The 20,000-nt window shown below is 41.8% G+C and overlaps 2 protein-coding genes across 2 annotated transcripts in view; one reads left to right on the top strand and one right to left on the bottom strand.

Moving 5' to 3' along the window:
• lrba (LPS-responsive vesicle trafficking, beach and anchor containing) overlaps window positions 1–20,000 on the bottom strand; it is a 232,867-nt gene that overhangs the window by 86,446 nt on the left and 126,421 nt on the right. The window contains exons 37-39 of the mRNA XM_030787677.1: window positions 16,537–16,661; window positions 10,677–10,820; window positions 8,293–8,429 (exon numbers count right to left, since the gene is read on the bottom strand). Of these exons, the coding sequence (XP_030643537.1) occupies window positions 8,293–8,429; window positions 10,677–10,820; window positions 16,537–16,661 (406 nt within the window). The remainder of the gene's footprint in view (window positions 1–8,292; window positions 8,430–10,676; window positions 10,821–16,536; window positions 16,662–20,000) is intronic.
• Window positions 5,151–6,230, top strand: mab21l2 (mab-21-like 2). The gene has a single exon (XM_030787678.1). The coding sequence runs from the start codon at window positions 5,151–5,153 to the stop codon at window positions 6,228–6,230; it is 1,080 nt and encodes a 359-aa protein (XP_030643538.1).

The following is a 20,000-nucleotide window of genomic DNA, read 5'->3' as shown; positions in this document are numbered from 1 at the left end:
AGCAGTTAAAACACAAACTTTCTGACCCGGGACAATTCATCTCACATTCTCAGAGATATTTGTTTGGTGTCTGTTATTCTTAAACAAAGCAGCGTGCCAAGAGAACAAATCTGACTACTCCTAAAATTAAGCAGCCTACCCCTGCTCCTGCCAAAAGGGCAGACTGTGTTGTAACACGGCTTCACAACCATAATGTAACAGAATCCTCAGTGCAGTACTGACCAGGGAATGACTCACACAGACGGTCTATTAACCACCTATAACCTCTTCATTACAGATTATAACACAAACACGTACTCACTCACTCACACACACACAACACTCCTCTCTTTGTCTTAGCCATGTGATGGCGATATCTGACAGAGTTATGGTGGAATATGGCAGCACAGTTGGAATAAATTCATATGAGAGAGTAATGGGGTATTTGAGTATTAATAATGTGTTGGGCACATTGGCCTAATGTTAGCACTGTGAATAGGCTGTGTTTCTATGCAGAGTGTCATGTTTACACTGTACACATGGAGATGCAGCTCTCAGAAGAGCCAATTGCATAATGAAATATGCATAATCTCAGACTTTCAAAATAAATATATAATATATATACAGAAAGAGAACACGAGGGAGAGAGAGGGAGGGCGGGAGAGAGAGAGATACCTTCTGCGAGGCTGTATTTGATTGCTCCTATAAAGTACACCAGAATATATGTTTCTAAGATACATTCTGTATGTAGTGACCTTGTCAAATGCTTTAGAGTATTTGAAATTTATCATACACGGTCATTCCTTCTGTCGCTATACATCTCCCTCAGCGTTGCTTAGTGCGTGATTCTCCGCATTTGAATATTTTCAGCGTTAAGAGGGGAAATTAATCTCTTTAAAGTTCTGTTCTTACGATATTAAACAGGCTCATGTTACATGTGAAAAAAAAGAGAGAAAAAAAAAAGAACCAAAACAAAAATGCTGAAAATGTAAACACTGGATTTGTACAAACTACCCCGTTTGTTCAGTTCAGTCTGATTCAGAGGGAAGGAATGTGGTATATCACAAGAGTTTTTGCGTTTTGTTGAATCTCTGATGATAAATCAAACTTTTCACATAAACCCAGCTGAATCTTCACAGATAATAAATTGTCTCAGGGGGTCTGTGTTTGCCAAAATAAAAAAATAAATAAAATAGACCTTATGTTTGAAATTCACTGAAAATATGATCCATTTACTGTAAGGTTCTCCTGGCTCTGATCCTAATCATTAATAAATTCATTTTAAACATGCCTTTACCCTCATACAAACTTTTCGTAAAGCACAATTATTCACTCGCTTTAAAAACATAACGCCAGATTTATCTCATTTAAAAAAGAAACAAACAAACAAACAAACAAAAAACATGCATAGGCACAAAAATGCTCCCCAAAATTCATACAATATTTAAACGTGAAATTTAAAAAACACCACAAAGTCTCTGGACGCCTACGAAATGACACAGCTAAAAAGCAAATAAGTGTGATTTGAAGACAGACAATGTGACTGTTCCCAGGTCAGTCAGAACCATCTATGGGCCCTACAACACCGCCACACCACATGCCCTCACTCTCATGGCAGATTAGTTTCATGGAAAGCACGGAAACTTCTAGGGCTGTCAGACCGTAGGTTCCATACACCTACTGAAACTTCTGCTCCAACTAACTGACCAGCTCTGACTTTTCGAGGAAGATAGCTCATATATTTTAACCTGCAGTCTTCCCTTGGCTGCTTTGAGAGAGGGCTTGATTAAGAATCTGATTTTCTGTAATGGGGGCTTCGGCCGCATGCATAAGCCTTTTTCCATATCTGCCTGCCGCTACCAGTACAAGGGGAACAGAATGTTTTCCCACCAAATATATTCTACTGAGTTTCACTTTACAGCCCTTTCTGTATGGTTTGTGGCATTAATATACTGAATTAAGAGGACACTTTTAATAATAATAATAATAATAATAATAATGATAATAATAATAGATGAATTGCATGCACCTGATTACAATTTACAATTTAGCATTTAGCAGACGCTTTTAGCCAAAGCGACTTACAATCAGTGCATCAGTCGGATTCCTAATACCTCATTAGGAATCCGACTGATGATTAAAGGACACACTGCTGAATTTCTTAAAAACTAATTACATACATAATACAGTAGGCACTTAAATCCAAGCAGTTCAAATCTTGCCCCTTTTTAAAAGACCATTTTTAAAAATGGCCACTGGCAAATAAATTAAGTTTATAAGGAATACAAAATCCGCACCGGTAGCCTGCCTAAGCTGAAATGATTTTCACACGTAGGAAATCAGATGCAATAGCTAGACGTTTTATGGGCCTACATCTGAAAACTTTCAAGGTCATACTGCTTTTAATCTACTTCGGTATGTCAGCAATATTTATGTAAATTTGAGCGTGTAGATATGCTGGCGGTAAACCTATGGCTACAAACTGTTAGAAATGTCGACAATTAAGACGAGTACATTTTCAGTTAATTCAGGATCAATATCGGGACTGACCGTTTTATTTAAAGTTAAAGAGTAGAACGTGCCACGATTTCACAACGCAGAAATTCTGATCATAACGGTCACCCTTAACGTTACATGCCTTACGCGCTGTCTAATATTTTGCTGCGTTGTCTGATATTTACACCTTTTTCAATCTATCATTCGTCGCATGTAAACAATGCTACCTAATTAAGTCACGAGAAAAAATAGTCCAATCAAACAAACGTTCGACTGGCTCAAGAGCAAGGCACATGCCAACCGCTTTCGCCTCATTAAACCGCGCGGCAACAACCGTGAGAACAACGTCTGAAAGGAATCGATACTTCACCAGGGTTTGGGGCTTCGACTAAATTGCTTTATTTAACACAATCTTTTGTCATATCTGGCAGTGTCTGTTCATTCTTGACCCTGTCCGCAGTAGCCCATGCCGATCCCTGCCGACTGCTTTTAAAAGCCAAGGTGATGGGGCTCTTGAGCTATTGAACATGAAGTCCGGGGTGATAAGAGGACTTCAATTACAACCTCGGGCGAACCCCTTTTTAAATTATTCATCGTGGACACGGTTCACCGCTGATCAAATGATGGTCAGATTAAAATAAAACGGGGAGAGGTAAAGATTTCAGATAAACTCATAGTTGTTCTTTAGATTAGCTGGATTCAAGTAAGCGTGTAGGAAATTAATTGCATAAACATCGCGTTAATTATGCCTGCAGGGAGGGTGCGCGTAAATTGGACATGGTGAAATGAACCAGAGCAATAAGTTCAAAGACACGAACATACAGAACGGACGAGAGCGTTTTTTTTTTTTTCAACAGACCTTGTCTCGAAACTGTACTTTATTACTCTGAACGCAAGATGTACATTCGAAGTATCACTTATAATATTATAAAAATTACATAAATCATAAAAGGGTAAAATAAAAAGATCAAGATAATTAGGCTATGGAAAATACGAGTCGGTGTGTTTCAGAAGAGCTACTGAAAGGTAGTAAATGCTGAAAAGGCCTTAAAAGAGTTCTCAATTGTATATTATTTTCCAGACAATTACATAGACATTTGGCATTTGCTAATGTTTTGTATGCATGAGAAATGCATCGAGGTGTGGACGGCTGTGCCTTCGATAGATTTCTATTCAAGTGTAAAGGATTTCATTGTTTTCGTGAAACTAGAAATGTAGTAATAACAATAAAAGCAACATCCAACGATCTGGACTACGTCAAACTGTCACACATGACAATAAATCTGAGTTCACAAAAAAATAAAAAATAAAAAGGCCATCTTTAGACAGAGAGACATTCTAAAAACATTGAACATAAACGGAAAACGAACAAAACTATTGCTGAAACACTTGGCTAGACCAAACCATTGTGGTTGTAAAATGATTGTTACTGACTTAGATAATGTAAAAAGAGAAAGAAAAAAAAATAAAGAAAAAAGAAAAGGAAAGTGCGATCATGAATACAGAGCTTTCCGGAATCGCTATGATTGATTTAATTACAACATCATTTGGGCAGTAATACGTGTCAAGTCAGTGAGGTATTTCTCGCGTGCCAGCACACTTCCACATGTATACACTCGCACACACACATATAAAAAAATAGCGAAACTGTGCGTCGGTATGTTTTACAAATTAACAACAACAAATATTTACTTTAAAAAAAACAGAAGCTATTGTCCAGTACCTCATATGACTGTACTATACAGTTACAATTTACAGAACTCACAGACAACGAAGAGTAATAATAATAACCTAAGTAATAACCACATAAATAAATTAAAGAATTCTGTTTAAAATATATGCAGCCTATAAAAACATAAAAAAACACACAAGCAAAATGATTAAATTCCGGTGTAGACTATTTAACAAAAAAATATATTCCTCCAGAAAAACTACTGCATGCAAATGTCCTATGGGTGGAATGTGTGGGTGAAAATCATCCTAAAATGCAAAGCGAAATGTGGGAAACATTTTAAAACACTAAAACAGATATTCTCGATGTTCGTCTTTAAAAAGGAGCAATCACTACGACATGTGTGGGGACAAAAAAAGGTGTTCCAAATAGCGTTTGTATCCTAACCTGAACGCGCCGCGGCTCCGCGCACGATGTTCGAGGAGGAGAGTGTCGCTCCAACGCAATGGGCTCTTGTTGGGTTACACTGTGATTGGCTAGTCACGCTGACAGCTCAGTCGTTGATTGCAGGATGGGAAGCCCGACCCCCTTCACTCTTGCTCGGGGACCATTCATAAACTAAACAATTCCAGCACTCACGACTGAATCCTGCCGACTGCAAGGAAAGGAACACACTAACGCACAAGTTTTCACGGGTGAAAGAGTGGAGATGAGTTATCACGGTCAAAGGCTCATCCTCTAATTCTACGCCGCCTTGGACACGAACTGAGCAGCTCTCCCTCTCGCCCCCTCAGATTGATTTGGACTAGTACTTAAGCGTTACATTGCATCATTATCCGTTTCCTCCAGAAATTGACGTCTATCCGCTTTGAGCGCACACTTTGTTGTTTCTTTTTTTTATTTTTTTCCTAACTCGGAGTTCTGCCTCTGGCTTTACCGGTAAGCGTTGGATCCGTCAACGTACTGCGAAACTCCGGTGTACAGCCCGGATCTTTGTCCAAACATGATTGCGACGCAAGCGAAGCTGGTCTACCAGCTCAACAAATATTATAACGAGAGATGTCAGACGCGAAAAGCTGCCATCGCCAAGACTATCCGGGAGGTGTGTAAGGTGGTGTCTGACGTCCTAAAGGAGGTCGAGGTTCAGGAACCCCGCTTCATCAGCTCCCTCAGCGAGATAGAGGCGCGGTATGAGGGTATGGAAGTCATTTCTCCCAATGAATTTGAAGTGGTACTCTACCTGAACCAGATGGGGGTTTTCAACTTCGTGGATGACGGCTCTTTGCCAGGCTGCGCGGTGCTGAAACTCAGCGACGGCCGAAAGAGGAGCATGTCACTGTGGGTAGAGTTCATCACTGCTTCGGGCTACCTCTCCGCACGGAAGATACGCTCCCGATTTCAGACACTGGTAGCCCAAGCAGTGGATAAATGCAGCTACCGTGATGTGGTCAAGATGGTAGCAGATACCAGTGAGGTGAAACTGAGAATCCGGGAGAGATATGTGGTCCAGATTACCCCAGCATTCAAGTGCACGGGTATTTGGCCTAGAAGCGCTGCACAATGGCCTATGCCTCATATTCCATGGCCGGGTCCAAACCGGGTCGCAGAAGTTAAAGCTGAAGGTTTCAACCTCCTCTCTAAAGAGTGCTACTCGTTAACCGGTAAGCAGAGCTCGGCAGAGAGTGACGCCTGGGTGTTGCAGTTTGCCGAGGCCGAGAATCGTCTCCTGATGTCGGGCTGCAGAAAGAAATGCCTCTCCATCCTTAAGACTCTGCGCGACCGTCACCTCGAGCTGCCGGGACAGCCGCTCAACAACTACCACATGAAAACGTTGCTACTTTACGAATGTGAAAAACATCCGCGGGAGACCGATTGGGACGAGTCCTGCCTCGGGGACAGGCTAAACGGTATTCTTCTGCAGCTCATCTCTTGTTTGCAGTGTCGCCGATGCCCCCATTACTTCTTACCAAATTTGGACCTGTTTCAGGGAAAGCCTCACTCGGCCTTGGAAGCCGCGGCGAAACAGACTTGGCGACTGGCGAGAGAAATTCTAACGAATGCGAAAAGTTTGGACAAGCTGTAAAAGACTAACGATAGAGACACTGTTGCTGTCAACGTTTGTAGGACGTTTGAGATCACACCACTATGAGTGGGAAGAATGTGATCCTTACTGTTTTCTAAGCAATGTGAAACTCACGCGGAAAAAAGAAGAGCAAAAACGTCAAGACAACATATTCAATCTTTTGCAAAGAAGAAAAACAGGACATTGCCAGAGAGAAAGTAAAGGTACATTTTAAGCTAAATGTAATAAGTTTTGTTGTTTTAAATGTTTTCACAAAGTGAATAAATTTTATTTAAATATATGCACAAAATCTTTAATTGCAAAATTAAAAGTGTAGCGTGCCAAGTTCGATTTTTTCCATTATGTGACCTAAAATTGACGTGTTAATAAAATCAAATCAAAATTACATCCAAATATGACGTTTGTCCTGACTGGTTTGAGGTTCCACATTAAATAAAAGAAGAGTAACAGTTTTACGAGGCAAATATTCGAGAGAGATGAAAATTAAGGCACTGGATTATAGAAAAATATTAATTCACTTTTTATGTTCAAACAAAACACCTATGATAGAGGTTTACATTAACAACAACAAAAAAAAGTTACAGCAGACACCCCGATTAATTTAGGCCTATCAAACAAAACCCGCCAAAAACCGTATTCATTACCGAAGGAACCGTTTCACAGACACGACTGAAAAGCCTGTTGCTCCCAATGTACTGTGATGTGAAGTCTGTAAATTATATTTATGTACACAAATAATGCATTTAACAATTCTGTGATGGTGGCCAACAACCTGATTTGCAAAATACAGTAAGAGTCGCTGATTTCAAGATTGATACCAAGCTAGATATCTCGGAATGATGATTAAAAAGTTAAGGAGACATCCGCTCAAAATCACCAGGCGGTATGTTGTAGCCGACATTTGACATGACATGGATAATTTCAAATGTATTCATAAAATACAAAAGTCACACACACACACACACACACACACACACACATAAATATATATTTTTTACTGCTTCTTGTAGCCTACTACAGCAATTACCACCACCCAAATCTTATTTTCTAAATGTATAATTTCTTATAAATACGCCGTTAATACGTAGGCCTACTGCTATTTATCAGTAATCAGAACGGATTACGCAACAGTTACAAGAAATATTTTTACACTGTTTTATTCCTCGCGCTGTTGCAGAGGCCTGGTGATACAGAAGAAAAACAACTGAGGAAATAAATTTAACGCAATTCACTTTGCCGGCGCTGTATCTGCATTAAGACCTTTTTTAAACGCGCTTTTTGTAAAAGCTGCACTACTATCCAAGGGAAGTTCAACAACAATTAAGTTCACTTTTGCAGCAAATGAAACTACGTCAGGATAAACCAAAATTCAGATCGAGCTCTGTCAGTTAAAGTTAACTATATTAAGTGTCATTTAATGAATTTGAGTTTGGACTGCTGTTGGCATTTTAAACTTTAGAAGCTGCAAGTAGACCCAAAGGACAAAGAGAATGCCATTATTACGATTTAAAAAAGAACCTTGCAAATGCTTTCAGGAATCAAGCATTCGGTAGTCCCAACTCCTGGCCTAACAGACCTGCGAGCAAAGCTGCTACTTGCTTAGCAGTGACCCCGTGCTTTGCTATGCATAACGTCATAGCATATGCGGCTCGCCCTGGGGAAACTTAACTTCCACTGTTGCCTCTATTTTCCCATGCGCCGTTGATGACTCAGATCTCTATCTGTTACAAACACCACTAGTTCAATATGATAGCGCCCCAGCCATTTAGGATCGAAATCATTAAAGCATTTCAATACTTTAACAGAAACGTAATCACAATTGTCGGAGCAAATGTCATAGCAGGCCAGTATAAAATTGGGTTAAGAGGGAAATGGAACTATTAAACATATATTTCTTACTTCATTTATTTCTTTTAGTGTGTTAACTGTGTGTACGAAGAGATTTAGGCTGGGCTTTTGAAGGGTCATTGTTTTCGTGGAGGGTGGGGTGTTAAGCACGTTTCACATATGACATTTGGAGGCGTTTTTCGGATCAATAGGAGGTTAGAGACCCATCTCTTACCTTAGGATCGATTGTCTTAAAGCTAGGCTCTTCTTCATCCACCTCAAAGTAGAGCTCGCACGCGGTGATGGACAGCGTGCCTTTCACCACCAGCGCGGGAGCGACCAGCTGCGCGCTCGTACTCAGGTTTACCGGGCCTGCGAGAAGTCAAAAACCGGGGGAGAGAGAGGCGGTCAGAGAGAACGAGGGAGTGAGAGTGTGTGTGCGTGTGTGTAGTCTACCCTCTCTCCCTCCTCTTAACAAAACGGCCGTTTCAAAGGGCGACAGAGTATTTGAGTAAACATATAAACTCAGCAAGAGCCCGTATTGACTCCTTGATGGACTTTCTCGGGTTTTAATGAGACTGTAAGCGTAACACTAGGCAACGCTACATTCCTGTTTGGATAATGAGTGAGGAGAGAAAGGATAAAGGAGCTGTCACCTTACGCCATCTGTCAGAAACTTGCATCCTCTGTTTATAATACCTTGCTACTTTCACTATGTCTTTGTGCGCTGGCATATTAAACAAATACACCAACGTCAACCTTTAAGGAAGTAATAATAATAATAATAATAATAATAATAATAATAATAGTAATTAAAATAATTATAATAATAATTGGGAGTGGTACTAGTAATAGTAGCAGTAGTAGTAGTAGCTGAAAATGTAGTCATTTTATCAAGGCTGATAAAAAAAAGTGACTGTAGCGATCAGCAGAAATCTAAAATAAAAACGTCAAAACGAAACGTCTGTCTGTCTAGAGCAGCTCTCAAATGTCTCGCTTTGTCAAAAAAGGAGATCAGCTGTCAGTCATCTCTGCATTGATTGCGGGGTTTTGGTGAGCTCTGTTTAATCTCCAATCCGTCTTAATTTATGCCCGAATGACAATGCGGAGGCTACTCAGGGGAATCCCTGGCAGTCTCCGAGCCGCCGTCCTCCGCATGTTCGAAGGCATTGTATTTGCAGATGTGCAGCGCAGTCAGCGCGAGCAGGGGCTGCCTAGTTTGATTTCCCCAAGCGCTCCATGCGCACCAAACTGAATGGAATAAACAGATATGTGTTCATTTGCCAGTCTGCCCGATGCCCTCTGAGCATTAGCATGTAATCCGGTCAAGAAATAACATTTTTATTCCCTCAATCGCATCCCGTAGACATTCAATTACACCTCATTCAGACAGCTGCCGGTACTCGGAAATGGAGGGTCCTACACGGTGGGAAGACGACCCCCACCCCCCGATAATTTCCACTTCATTTCAGAAGCCATGTCACTTTATTAGGCGGGATCGCCGTTTAATCCCTTTGTGATCGGGGATCGCTCCTCAATGATTGCGCTGCTCGCGAATTTCTAATAGAGGCCATGCTGCTAAAGCAAACCAAATGGGAGGGCGAGCGGATAAGCTACAATCCGATTACTATAACATAAACTCTTACACATTTACATTGCTTATCCGCTCACATTTCTAAACTGAATCTATTAAGCGGGCATAATTCCACGCGCGTGATGAATTCACCGCTGTCTCGAAGATATAAAAATAAATCCCCGTGATTGCACATAGCCTTTAAACACAAGTGATTTTTAAAACACAATTTTATGAAATAGTTGACTGCAACATTTCTTGCTTTAACTGATTGACGGCAGCCTGTGGAACATTCAGTTTTCATGTTGGCTATGTCATCATCGTCATTATAAATAACGCGTTTATACATTAATTGCAAATTGGCGGGGTGGTCCCCGGAAGCATTATGCTAGCACATTTAAGTTTGCTCCAATTTATTGTTTTAACACAAAACTAAACTCAGACCACATGAAATGTCAATAATATTCAATAGCAATTAGAATCGATCTGTACGCCGGTGTTTAGATGGATATCACAGTTTACCATACGAAGTATTTTGTAAAAACATACATATCATTTTAAGTCAAAACGAAGAGACTTTCTGTGGGAAGAGAGAGGAAATGTCGTGTTTAAAAATAATTTTATCAAAACAACTCCACTTTTACCAGGTGAATATGCATTTGGTAGACAATAAGCAAAAATCTCTCTTTTTCAACCTGCAACCACCATTTATAATGTGTGAGCCGGCACATTTTTTCTCGCTCTCTCTCTCTCTCGTTTGTGTGTGTGTGTGTGTGTGTGTTTTTATCCCTGAGTGAAGGCGAAGCTGCGAAGCCAAAGACGATCACAGCCCCGGTAATGAGGGAGCCTTGTCAGAGGTAATGGTGAGCGCCTGGGATGTGATCCCCTCATTAACGGATCGGAGCCCGTTATTCTGGGCGCGGGCTGCCAGGCTGCTGCCGAAGAGGAGGGAGGGAGGAAGAAAACAGGGAGAGGAGGAAGGAGGGCGAAGGGAGCCAAATCTGCAAGCGCGGGAGGACTTGAAAGGGTCGGAAAGACGGCGTTACCTGTTAAATTCTCCAAATCTTTCTCTTCCAAAGAAGACAAGGTGTCATCGTCACCGTCCAGTAGCATCTCGCTCTCCGAGTTCTGATTTCCCAGGGCATGGTTCCTGATGGACTGTCTGCCTTTGAGGACATCTTCTTCTGGAGCTACAGAGGGAAAGCAGGGCATTTTTTATGAAACCTCTCTTTCCTAATTGCGATTTGAAGTGTTGTTTTTTTTTGCGGAGGTGAGTGGCATGGAGGCTACAGGCAAAACGTGAAAAATATACCGCGATTCTTAAATTAATGATTAGCAAAATAAACCAAGAAAAACAGGGTAGCGATTTTTTGTGTGTGTGAAAAACGGAGAAATACACTACACTAAAAAATAAATGGCCTTGGGAAATTGCATTTTGTAGTTTTAAAAACGCAGGTTTCACATACGGCGTATTCTGATATCCATACAAAAATCACTTAGTAGTCTCTGACTGCTACCAGGTTTTACAATTCTCATTCGAACTAGTTAAACACCAGTATTTAGTTTTGCAAGAATTTGCTATAGTGACAAGAAAAACATTTCAGCAAGAGAGATCTCTATGAATCCCTTCTCATCTATAAGCATTGTTTTTCATTAAGAAACATATTTCGGTCGCCTAATCCACGTCTTGGAGTAGACCGATTTTTAGTGACTGCATTTCATATTTTGAAATAATGTGAAAAAAATTCCGAACTGATCATGTGGTAGAAACAAAGACATAGTATCAGCCACGACAGTCCTCAGGAAATGGCAAAAAAAGACTTAAAGTTGAGTTTCTCGTCTCATTTTGGTCTTGACTGTTGGCGTCAGGCCAGTGCAGCATTGCTGGCGATTTAACGGCCCACCGCTATGGTTTGTTTGCCTTCTTCAAGGATATTCGGCGAAATGGTAGAAATTAATATTTGTAAATTTGCGTGTTAATTTCACTGGAAAAATCGAAACAGGCAACAACCCAAAGCAATAAGGAATCCCCAAAACACAAATGGCTTTATGTGATATTTTTCAAAATAACAATAGTTGAACTAATATTTTTCAAATGAAAAAAACAATCTTTTAATATCTTTTAAAATCTTTTAATAGGGGAGTAAAAAAAACCCTACAGTGCTCATATCTTTGATAAAAATATGAGAAGAAAACGTGATTAAACAGAAAATTTCCAGCCAAACCAATATCCAGGAACATACGCCAAGCGTATCACTACAAAGTGAGGGCGACCCCCCACACACCCACCCCGCAGACACGGGGCCTTTTTGGATTTCAACTGTACATGACTGGAGGTTCTGAAAAGATTATTTAAGAAAAATGGTAATCTGCAAACATTTACAGAAAGCTGCATTCCCCCGTGGTACGGGGCGAAACTTCACCAAAAACCGTCTGTACTGTAGACAGCCAAGCAATCCCTCATCTACACAAACACAGACGGTGACAGGGCAGTTCCGCTGCTCAGCCTCTCCCTCACAGGGCTCTCTCTGTACAGCCTGGACTTCACCAGAGGGCCGCTGTGCCGCAGTGTGGACCAGACCCACTGACCCTTCTCTCTCTCTCTCTCCCTCTCTCTCTCTCTCACTGCCTGCAGCATCACCTGAGGGATGAGTGCACGTTTAAAGACAACGCAGCGCCGTTTTAAAAATAGCCTCTCCTGAAAGCAGCGAGAGAGCGGTGTGGAGAAATCTCTTGTCGTGGAAAGTATGCTGCTTGCTGATATTTAGAATGGCCTTCCTGTAATTAAGCTTCCCTTGAGAATTTGTAGTTAGCAGCAGTGAAATTACAACCAGGTCCCTAATATGTACCACATGCCCAAGTGCTCACACCAGCAAGTGGACCATGGACCTGACTACACACACAGCTCAGGACGAGAAAAAAAAAAAAAAAAAAAAAATCAAATAAAACAAAACCCACATTTTAATATTTTCACAATTATATTTACAAACATTCGCTCTGCAGACATCTGTGTCCAGATTTAACAGGATGATAATGATTTTCAAAAGAGCAATTATCTGAAACAGAAAACCACCAACCATTCCATATAGCTCTTCTTACCTTTAATATTCCTCTCATTATATTAGTTAATATAACCCTGAGAGTTTACCGTTAGAACCAAAGCCAGTCAGCCTTCAAAAAATCTGCAGAGCAAACAGGAGACCAGAGCAATAGACCAATAAACACGGGCAATGACAACAGGAAAAAAAAATCCAAGCGTCAACTTTAATTCAGAATCATGTGACCTCAGATTCACTAAAACAGAACATGAATGTATATAACGACAACTGTCTGTGAGATGAATGGAAGCCAAACATGCTGTATGACTACACTCAGATATCTGACTTATTCAAATAACTCATTCACTGAAGTGCGAGAACAAATATGGCCCAGTTACATTTTCACTTTTAATTCCTGTTTCCAGGGCCCCCCCCCCCCCCCCCCAAGCCTCAAACATTCATTTATATGCCGTTGAAGGGTAAAATTTAGGCAGGGGCAATTAAATTGTCAGAATTAACAAATTTGTTTTTAACAAGATGGTAGCCAGGAGTGTAGTCATGAGGGGGTTATTGATCGGCAGGAACAGAGAACATTAGTCTTCAGGTGTTTGCTCTCCCGCCTCAGCCCTGCCGCCCTTCAACCTGGCCAAATCAATCCTCACAAAAGATGGCTCTTTCCAGCCATAAATACTTAACAAGGGGCCCCCTCCAGCCGGCCAGCTCCGCCACTTTTTCAGAGTAAATCACACCACCTTTCCTGGCCGACCGTGAGACATCGCACCCGTACGCGTCTGCTTTGAAAGAATATTTATGGATTTAATTAGAATAAACAGGATGAATAATTTCTACAGACGTCCTGAATCCAGCAGCCGCTCATTTTTATACAGTGAATTTCTGAAGCTTTGTGTTTAATTGTTTGGCTTGTATTGTAGTGTAAACGTTACTCCTGTGGTCTTAATCAGAACTTACTACACTGGTGTTTTCCCATAATAATTGAATCATTTGAATCCTCAAAAGCAAACTTATGTCCTCTGAACATGACGTCATTTTCTTTGAAAACATTCTGAGTGGAAAAAAAAGACTCATTTGAACACTGACATCCAGTTTGGCCAAAAAAAGAAGTTGCAATGTTCCCTTGATGAGGAAGTGATGGGGCACTCTTCAGGTGTGATGCAACTTAAATTCCTCCTGTTTCCACAGTGCATTGGCACACGAGTCCAAAACAGCAACAGCAACACGCTGCATTAAGACTGTAAAATGACATGATAGAGAAACTATATTGCATAGACAGAAAACGGGCAGCAGGGCTGAAGCATCTGTGTGACAGCCTGTCTGTGGCTGTGGCCTAAACACACCCAGATTTCAGAGCCCGGACATAAAAAAAGGAAAAAACACTCACAGTAAAAACCAGACGGTGGACGTGAGCTTCAGGAGAGAAAGTGAGTGTGTGTTGAAATTCAAACTCAAGGAGGAGCCAATATTGTTTGTTGAGGAGCCTCAATATTTAATCTTATCTTAAGTCATTTCAGAAAAACAGTGAGAGAGAGAGAGGGAGGGAGAGGGAGAGCGACAGGGAGAGAGAGAGAGAGAGGGAGAGAGAGAGAGGGAGAGGGAGAGAGACATGGAGAGAGAGAGAGGGAGAGGGAGAGAGATAGGGAGGGAGGGAGAGAGAGAGAGGGAGAGGGAGAGAGACATGGAGAGAGAGAGAGGGAGAGGGAGAGAGATAGGGAGGGAGAGAGAGAGAGAGAGAGAGAGGGAGAGGGAGAGGGAGACAGACAGGAGAGAAAGAGAGAGAGAGATGGGAGAGAGAAAGACAAGAAGAGAGAGAGAAGAGAGAGAAACACAGAGAGGAGGAGAGAGGGAGAGAGAGAGAGAGAGAGAGAGACATGGAGAGAGAGAGAGGGATCAGTGGGCCCTCAGGGCTGTACAGCTGCACATGAGGAGTGTACGGGCTGGCCGTGGGTCTCTGAGGACACTGGGCAGCCCGAGTGCTCATTGCTTTCAGATCAGAGCCGTATTGACTAGTGTCCCACAGCTCGTTTGTCTGGGGAGCCATGTCACACTGAAGGGGCACGGGACCAATGACATATTAGAGACATTTTCCACTGTGAAAACAGGCCTGTTACTGCACAGTGCAAGAGGTTAAACTGGCAAAGACCACTCCACAACCATACTGACTACAAGTCCGTCAGAATGGGAGAGCATTCTTTTTACCAAACCAAGGGGTTACATACTCACAATCACACACACACACACACACTCTCATACACACACACACACACAGCGGTTAAAATGTGAATTGGGAACACTCAGTTGTCAGATGTAAGGGTGTGTTACGCTAAACCATGTGACAGAGCTGCGACCAATTTAAAACAAAACAAAACAAAACAAAACAACCAAAAAAGTCAAGTGAAAAACCATCATGTAGACTGTGACTCATGACCAGGAGAAGAGTGAGCAGTGAAGAAAAAGGAGGCATAAGGCATCAGAGAGCGTTTCTCTCTCACAGCCTGAGGCTGTTTAATCGATTAGAACGACTCAAAGAGCAGCTCTGTCACAGAAGGTCTACCAACAACGCTCGGCTTTTTACTACTACTCTTAACCCACTTATTAAGCAGCATTAACTGGCATTACTTTTCTTCTGGGGCAGAAGCTTTGGCAGCCCTAGGAAGGTATTGATGATGCAACGTTTCAGGTTTTTTTGGGGGGGAAGTCAAAGTCACACAGCTCTGAGTAAAAAGAGTCATTCATATTTTGTAATACACGAGTCCCTCCATATTTGAATGAGGCAATGAAATCATGGTGAAAATATGGAACTCTTGATTAAGGAAACATTCACCACGTTTTCTTCATAAACACCTCGGCCTATTAGCATTCCCCTCACAAACAACACAGCCCAAAATCCCTTACTGATCAGTTTCAGCACAGACACCCAAAGAGAGAGAAAGAGAGAGAGACTAGAAAAAAAACAAAAGAAAATACAATCTATAAAATGATAAAAAACATGAGAGAGAGACAGACAGAAGGAAGAGGAAAAGGGAGTGAATGAGGGAACGTGTGATTATTTTAATCCATCTCTGCTGTGCTGCAGTAATGTGACAGGTGGTCAGTCATTTAAAATAACGGGGGACTGAGGGTTCAGTATAATGCTAAACTACATCACACTGACCCCACCGTAACACTACACTAAACATTTAACCACAACGACAACAAAGCAAAGCATCTACTGAAACACAAAATGAGAAACCTAATCAAAACTAGGCGTGCACCACCATCTCACAGCAGCACAAACACACAGCTGCTGTGTCCCAATCACCAGCCCCAGTCTACACAGCCTTACTCACCCAGCACGCCACACGCTGCCCCGCACCACAGAGAAAAACAAAGACAAACAACATCTCAAAACACTCTCTGATACATTCACATTCATCCCTGCAAGAAAGGAATAAATGCATGAATGCATGAAAAAATTAAGAAAGAAAGAGGGAGAGAAAGAAAGAAATGGAGAGAGAGAGAAAGGGAAAAAAGAAAGAAAAAGAAAGAAAGAATAAAACTGGGAAATGCAGTTTCCTTGGATTGTGAACTATATTTTTAATAAGTCACGTAAACATTCTATAACCTGGAAATGAGACGCTCTACAAATTATTCAAATCAGAGAGGTGTGACTTTTTTTCCCCCTCAATGTGTGTGTGTGTGTGTGTGTGTTTTACTGAGTTCTTTGGCACCATAAAACTTTTATAGAAACTGTAGCTCTAATTTTTATGGCCATGTACCTGTTGCCACAGAGGTGAAAGCTTTGTGCGTGTGCACGTACGCGTTTGTGTGTGTGTGTGTGTGTGTGTGTGCATGCGTATCTGCGGGCACTCACCAGGTTCTGCAGCGGCCTTTAGTGTGGCCTCTGAGTGTGTGGATCCAAAAGGATTCCTGACAAAACGCCGTCGCCTCCTCAGGTCATCCTCCCAGTAGTCGAGGCGCCAGAACTCCCGCGGACGACTGCCGTCAAACAGCGAGAGAGAGAGAGAAAGAGAGAGAGGCAGAGAGAGAGAGAGAGCACATGTGTTAGCAATTAGCCTTACGCTGGAGCGCTAGCAGCAGCTAATAATACTATCCTTGTTTTGCTTCAGTGCAGAAGTGAATCGCTACACACGGAGAGAATGGGGTGAGTGAAAAAAGAGAAATCAAACAGACAGAGGTGATATGGTTTAAAGAGATCACCTGCTTAGTAAAACCATTCCCATCAAAGAAAATGTTTTCTTAAAAGACTTGAGAGAAGAGAAACCATTAAAAATGAAAAGCCAAAGGACTGTCATCCACACTGTTTGTTTACCCAAACACAGAGCTTTAGAATAACTGACGCTCAGATGAAAATAAAGAAAGCAAAGAAGCATACAATGCATGTTCATATTTAATAAGGTAGTCCTACCAGCCTGACACAAGAGAGTTACGGCAGCTATTCTAGAGGAGCACACGCTAACACACATACGTTATCACACACACGCTATCATGCACAGTCACACACACGCGCACACACACACACAAAGAGATACACGTATGTGTGTACACATACACGCACACACATGGGACAGCACACGCGCTCACACATTTTGTCCTTGACGGAAGACACCGTCACCTTGGCCTAAGAGGGACGGGATTTTTCTTTTTTTTTTCCACCCTCACTTGAGGAAGGTGATTCAAGAGCTAAATGCATCACGCTGTGGATCAGCCTGCTGACAGAGCGATCTGTTACACACACACACACACACACAGATTTCAGGCTGATTCTGAGCCCCAGCAGGGTGTGTGTGTTGGTCCTGAGAAGCACTGGGCAGGTCATTACTAATACAGGAATGAGTATTGGACAGCACATTACTAATATTAATCACTGTCCCCATCTCTCCATCACTCTTTTCTCTGGCCAATTTACACAGCCTTACAACACAGTCTCGCTAAATCTCCCCCCCCCCATCCCCCTTCTTCTTTTTCTCTCTCTATCACTTTCTCCCCCTTTTATTTTTTACTTCCTCTCTCATCCTTTTTCTCTCTCTCTCCTTTCATTTTCTCCCTCTTTTTTGACCTCCTATATCTCTCTCTTTTCTCCCTCTCTCCGTCGGCTTCTCTCTCTCTCTCTCTCTCTCTCTCTGAGGAGGGCTGAAATGTTGCTGAAGTGTAAATGAAGCCATAGCTGGGTGAGCAGCTTTAACGTATTACTCTATTCAGACTCAAAGGCAGCTTAATTAAAAAAATCTTTTCAAATATTCATTATGTTGAACCCCCAGGGATGAACACAACAGAAGGAAAATACCATTTTTTCTTTCGCACCATCATTTTCTTTTTTTTGTTTTTTTAGTCTCCACAAAAGCTTGTTTCATTCAGGGACAGAAAAAAGCTAATTTCATGCCCAGCGTGAAAAAGCATGTAATTTGTCAAAGCGAATAACATTTTGTTCATTTTCTCCAATGCAAAAAGAGCTTACCGGATTTAATTAGGAGCACGGCCTTCATCCGGCAAAGAAACAAAACTCATACAGAGGTAACTGTGCTTAATATTCTAAAATCTAATATTTGATATATTCACACACATCAAGGTGTGTGACCGATAGCAGGCAAAAACAAAGAAAGACTCAAATTCTCCAGGCTCAACAGAGGTAAAAAAAAACAGTAGAATCTCACTCCGCTCCCACAGCGACACACAGCCTCATTCTGCAGAGAATATATTTACATTCAAATTATTAAATTATCATAAAATTATTCTTATTCTACAATTTTTGGAACATGGAGAACAACACAAATGTTCTGAAGTTCTCAGACATCAAAGTGAGATTTAACTGGTACTGTAATGTCACGATTTTTAAATTGAATACGTTTAAACTGCTGAAAGCATTCATACGGCGTGTGGTGTTGTGAATGTCGGCGCTAAGCTGAGGCATCAGACGGCTGTATACAAGTGGAGACGGCGCTGGCTGAGAGTTGCGGACACTAGATGGATTTTGCAGCGGCTCCTTGTCTCTCTGCGAGCAGATTTACGCCTGGCCACGTAAAATATGATTCACTGAGTCCGTTTCTGTTTGGCCGAACCAAGAAGACATTTTATTGTACAACAGGGCCTACACGCCCTCCGTACATAAATCAATCTAATGACCACTTAAAGCACCCTCTAGATACACACCTCTACATTTTTTTTTACCTCTACGCGGCTTAACGCATGCCGGAAAGACAGGGCCGTACCATTGCCGATCCTGAGAACGATGTCGGTAAAAACAAAAGAAAGAGAGTAAGAATAAAGTGAGAAATTGCGTCGGGCGATGAGAAGCTGGAGAAAATAAAAACAGAGCCAGGGAAACGGAGTTTAAACTCCAAAGCTGACTGGATGCTCACTGGCCAATCCCACAAGCTCATTCAAAGGAAGGGTCGTTGTGAAGATGCAGGTGAGTGTTCTAGAAGAGGGCAGCAGGGTTAATGCTCTGTGTGTCTGCAATACAATTAAAAAGAGTTCTGGCCGCAGGGCTCACATCTCCCTCCCTCTCCCTCTCTCAGCGTAGACCACACTAGGGCCTCTTTCAGGAGGAGAAAGAAAAGCTTTGAGGGAGAAAATAAATACATTTGTTGGTTGGCATTTTAAAGCACTGATCCCTGGAATAATGACAGTCATTAATTCCAGTTTGAAGAGGGGAGAAAATAAAAGTAAAGCAGAGAGGGCCGGCTCTCTTTCTGCAGACAACAAGGAGCTCCACTGAGGCCACTTACCGCCACACACACACGCGCGCGCACACACACACGCGCGCGCACACACACACACACAAACGCACACACGCACAGACACAAACACACACGCACACACAGACACACACGCTCACACACACACACTCACATATGCGCACACACACCCACATATGCACACACACCCACATATGCACGCACACACATATGCATGCACACACACACAATCAAATTACTATTAAATATTTCAGAGGAAATGCATTCAAAGCTGTAAGTAAAAAGAGAAGTATCTCACAAAGCTTTTACATGTAAAATTGATTTGTTACAAAGGATGGTGAAGCAAAACACACATACACACACATACACAGAGAGTAATGTATAAAAAGGTTGGGATTTCTCTCTGTGGGATTCTGCTGATTATTAATGAATGAGAAAGAGGAAAAGCTTTAGTGAAATAACAGAATGAGGAAACGCAGCAACAGTTTAATGAACCTGTTTTTCCAAAGCAGAGAATTAAGTCACCGACAGACAGCAGCCAAACTCAAAAAAAGACCAAGGCAAACCCAGACACACACACACACACACACACACACGCACACACACACACACACACACA

The sequence above is a fragment of the Chanos chanos genome, chromosome 11 (assembly GCF_902362185.1).
Source record: "Chanos chanos chromosome 11, fChaCha1.1, whole genome shotgun sequence".
In the NCBI taxonomy this organism is placed as follows: Eukaryota; Metazoa; Chordata; class Actinopteri; order Gonorynchiformes; family Chanidae; genus Chanos; species Chanos chanos.
Note: the sequence above shows the minus strand (reverse complement) of the source record. Positions and strands in the feature narration are given on the sequence as shown.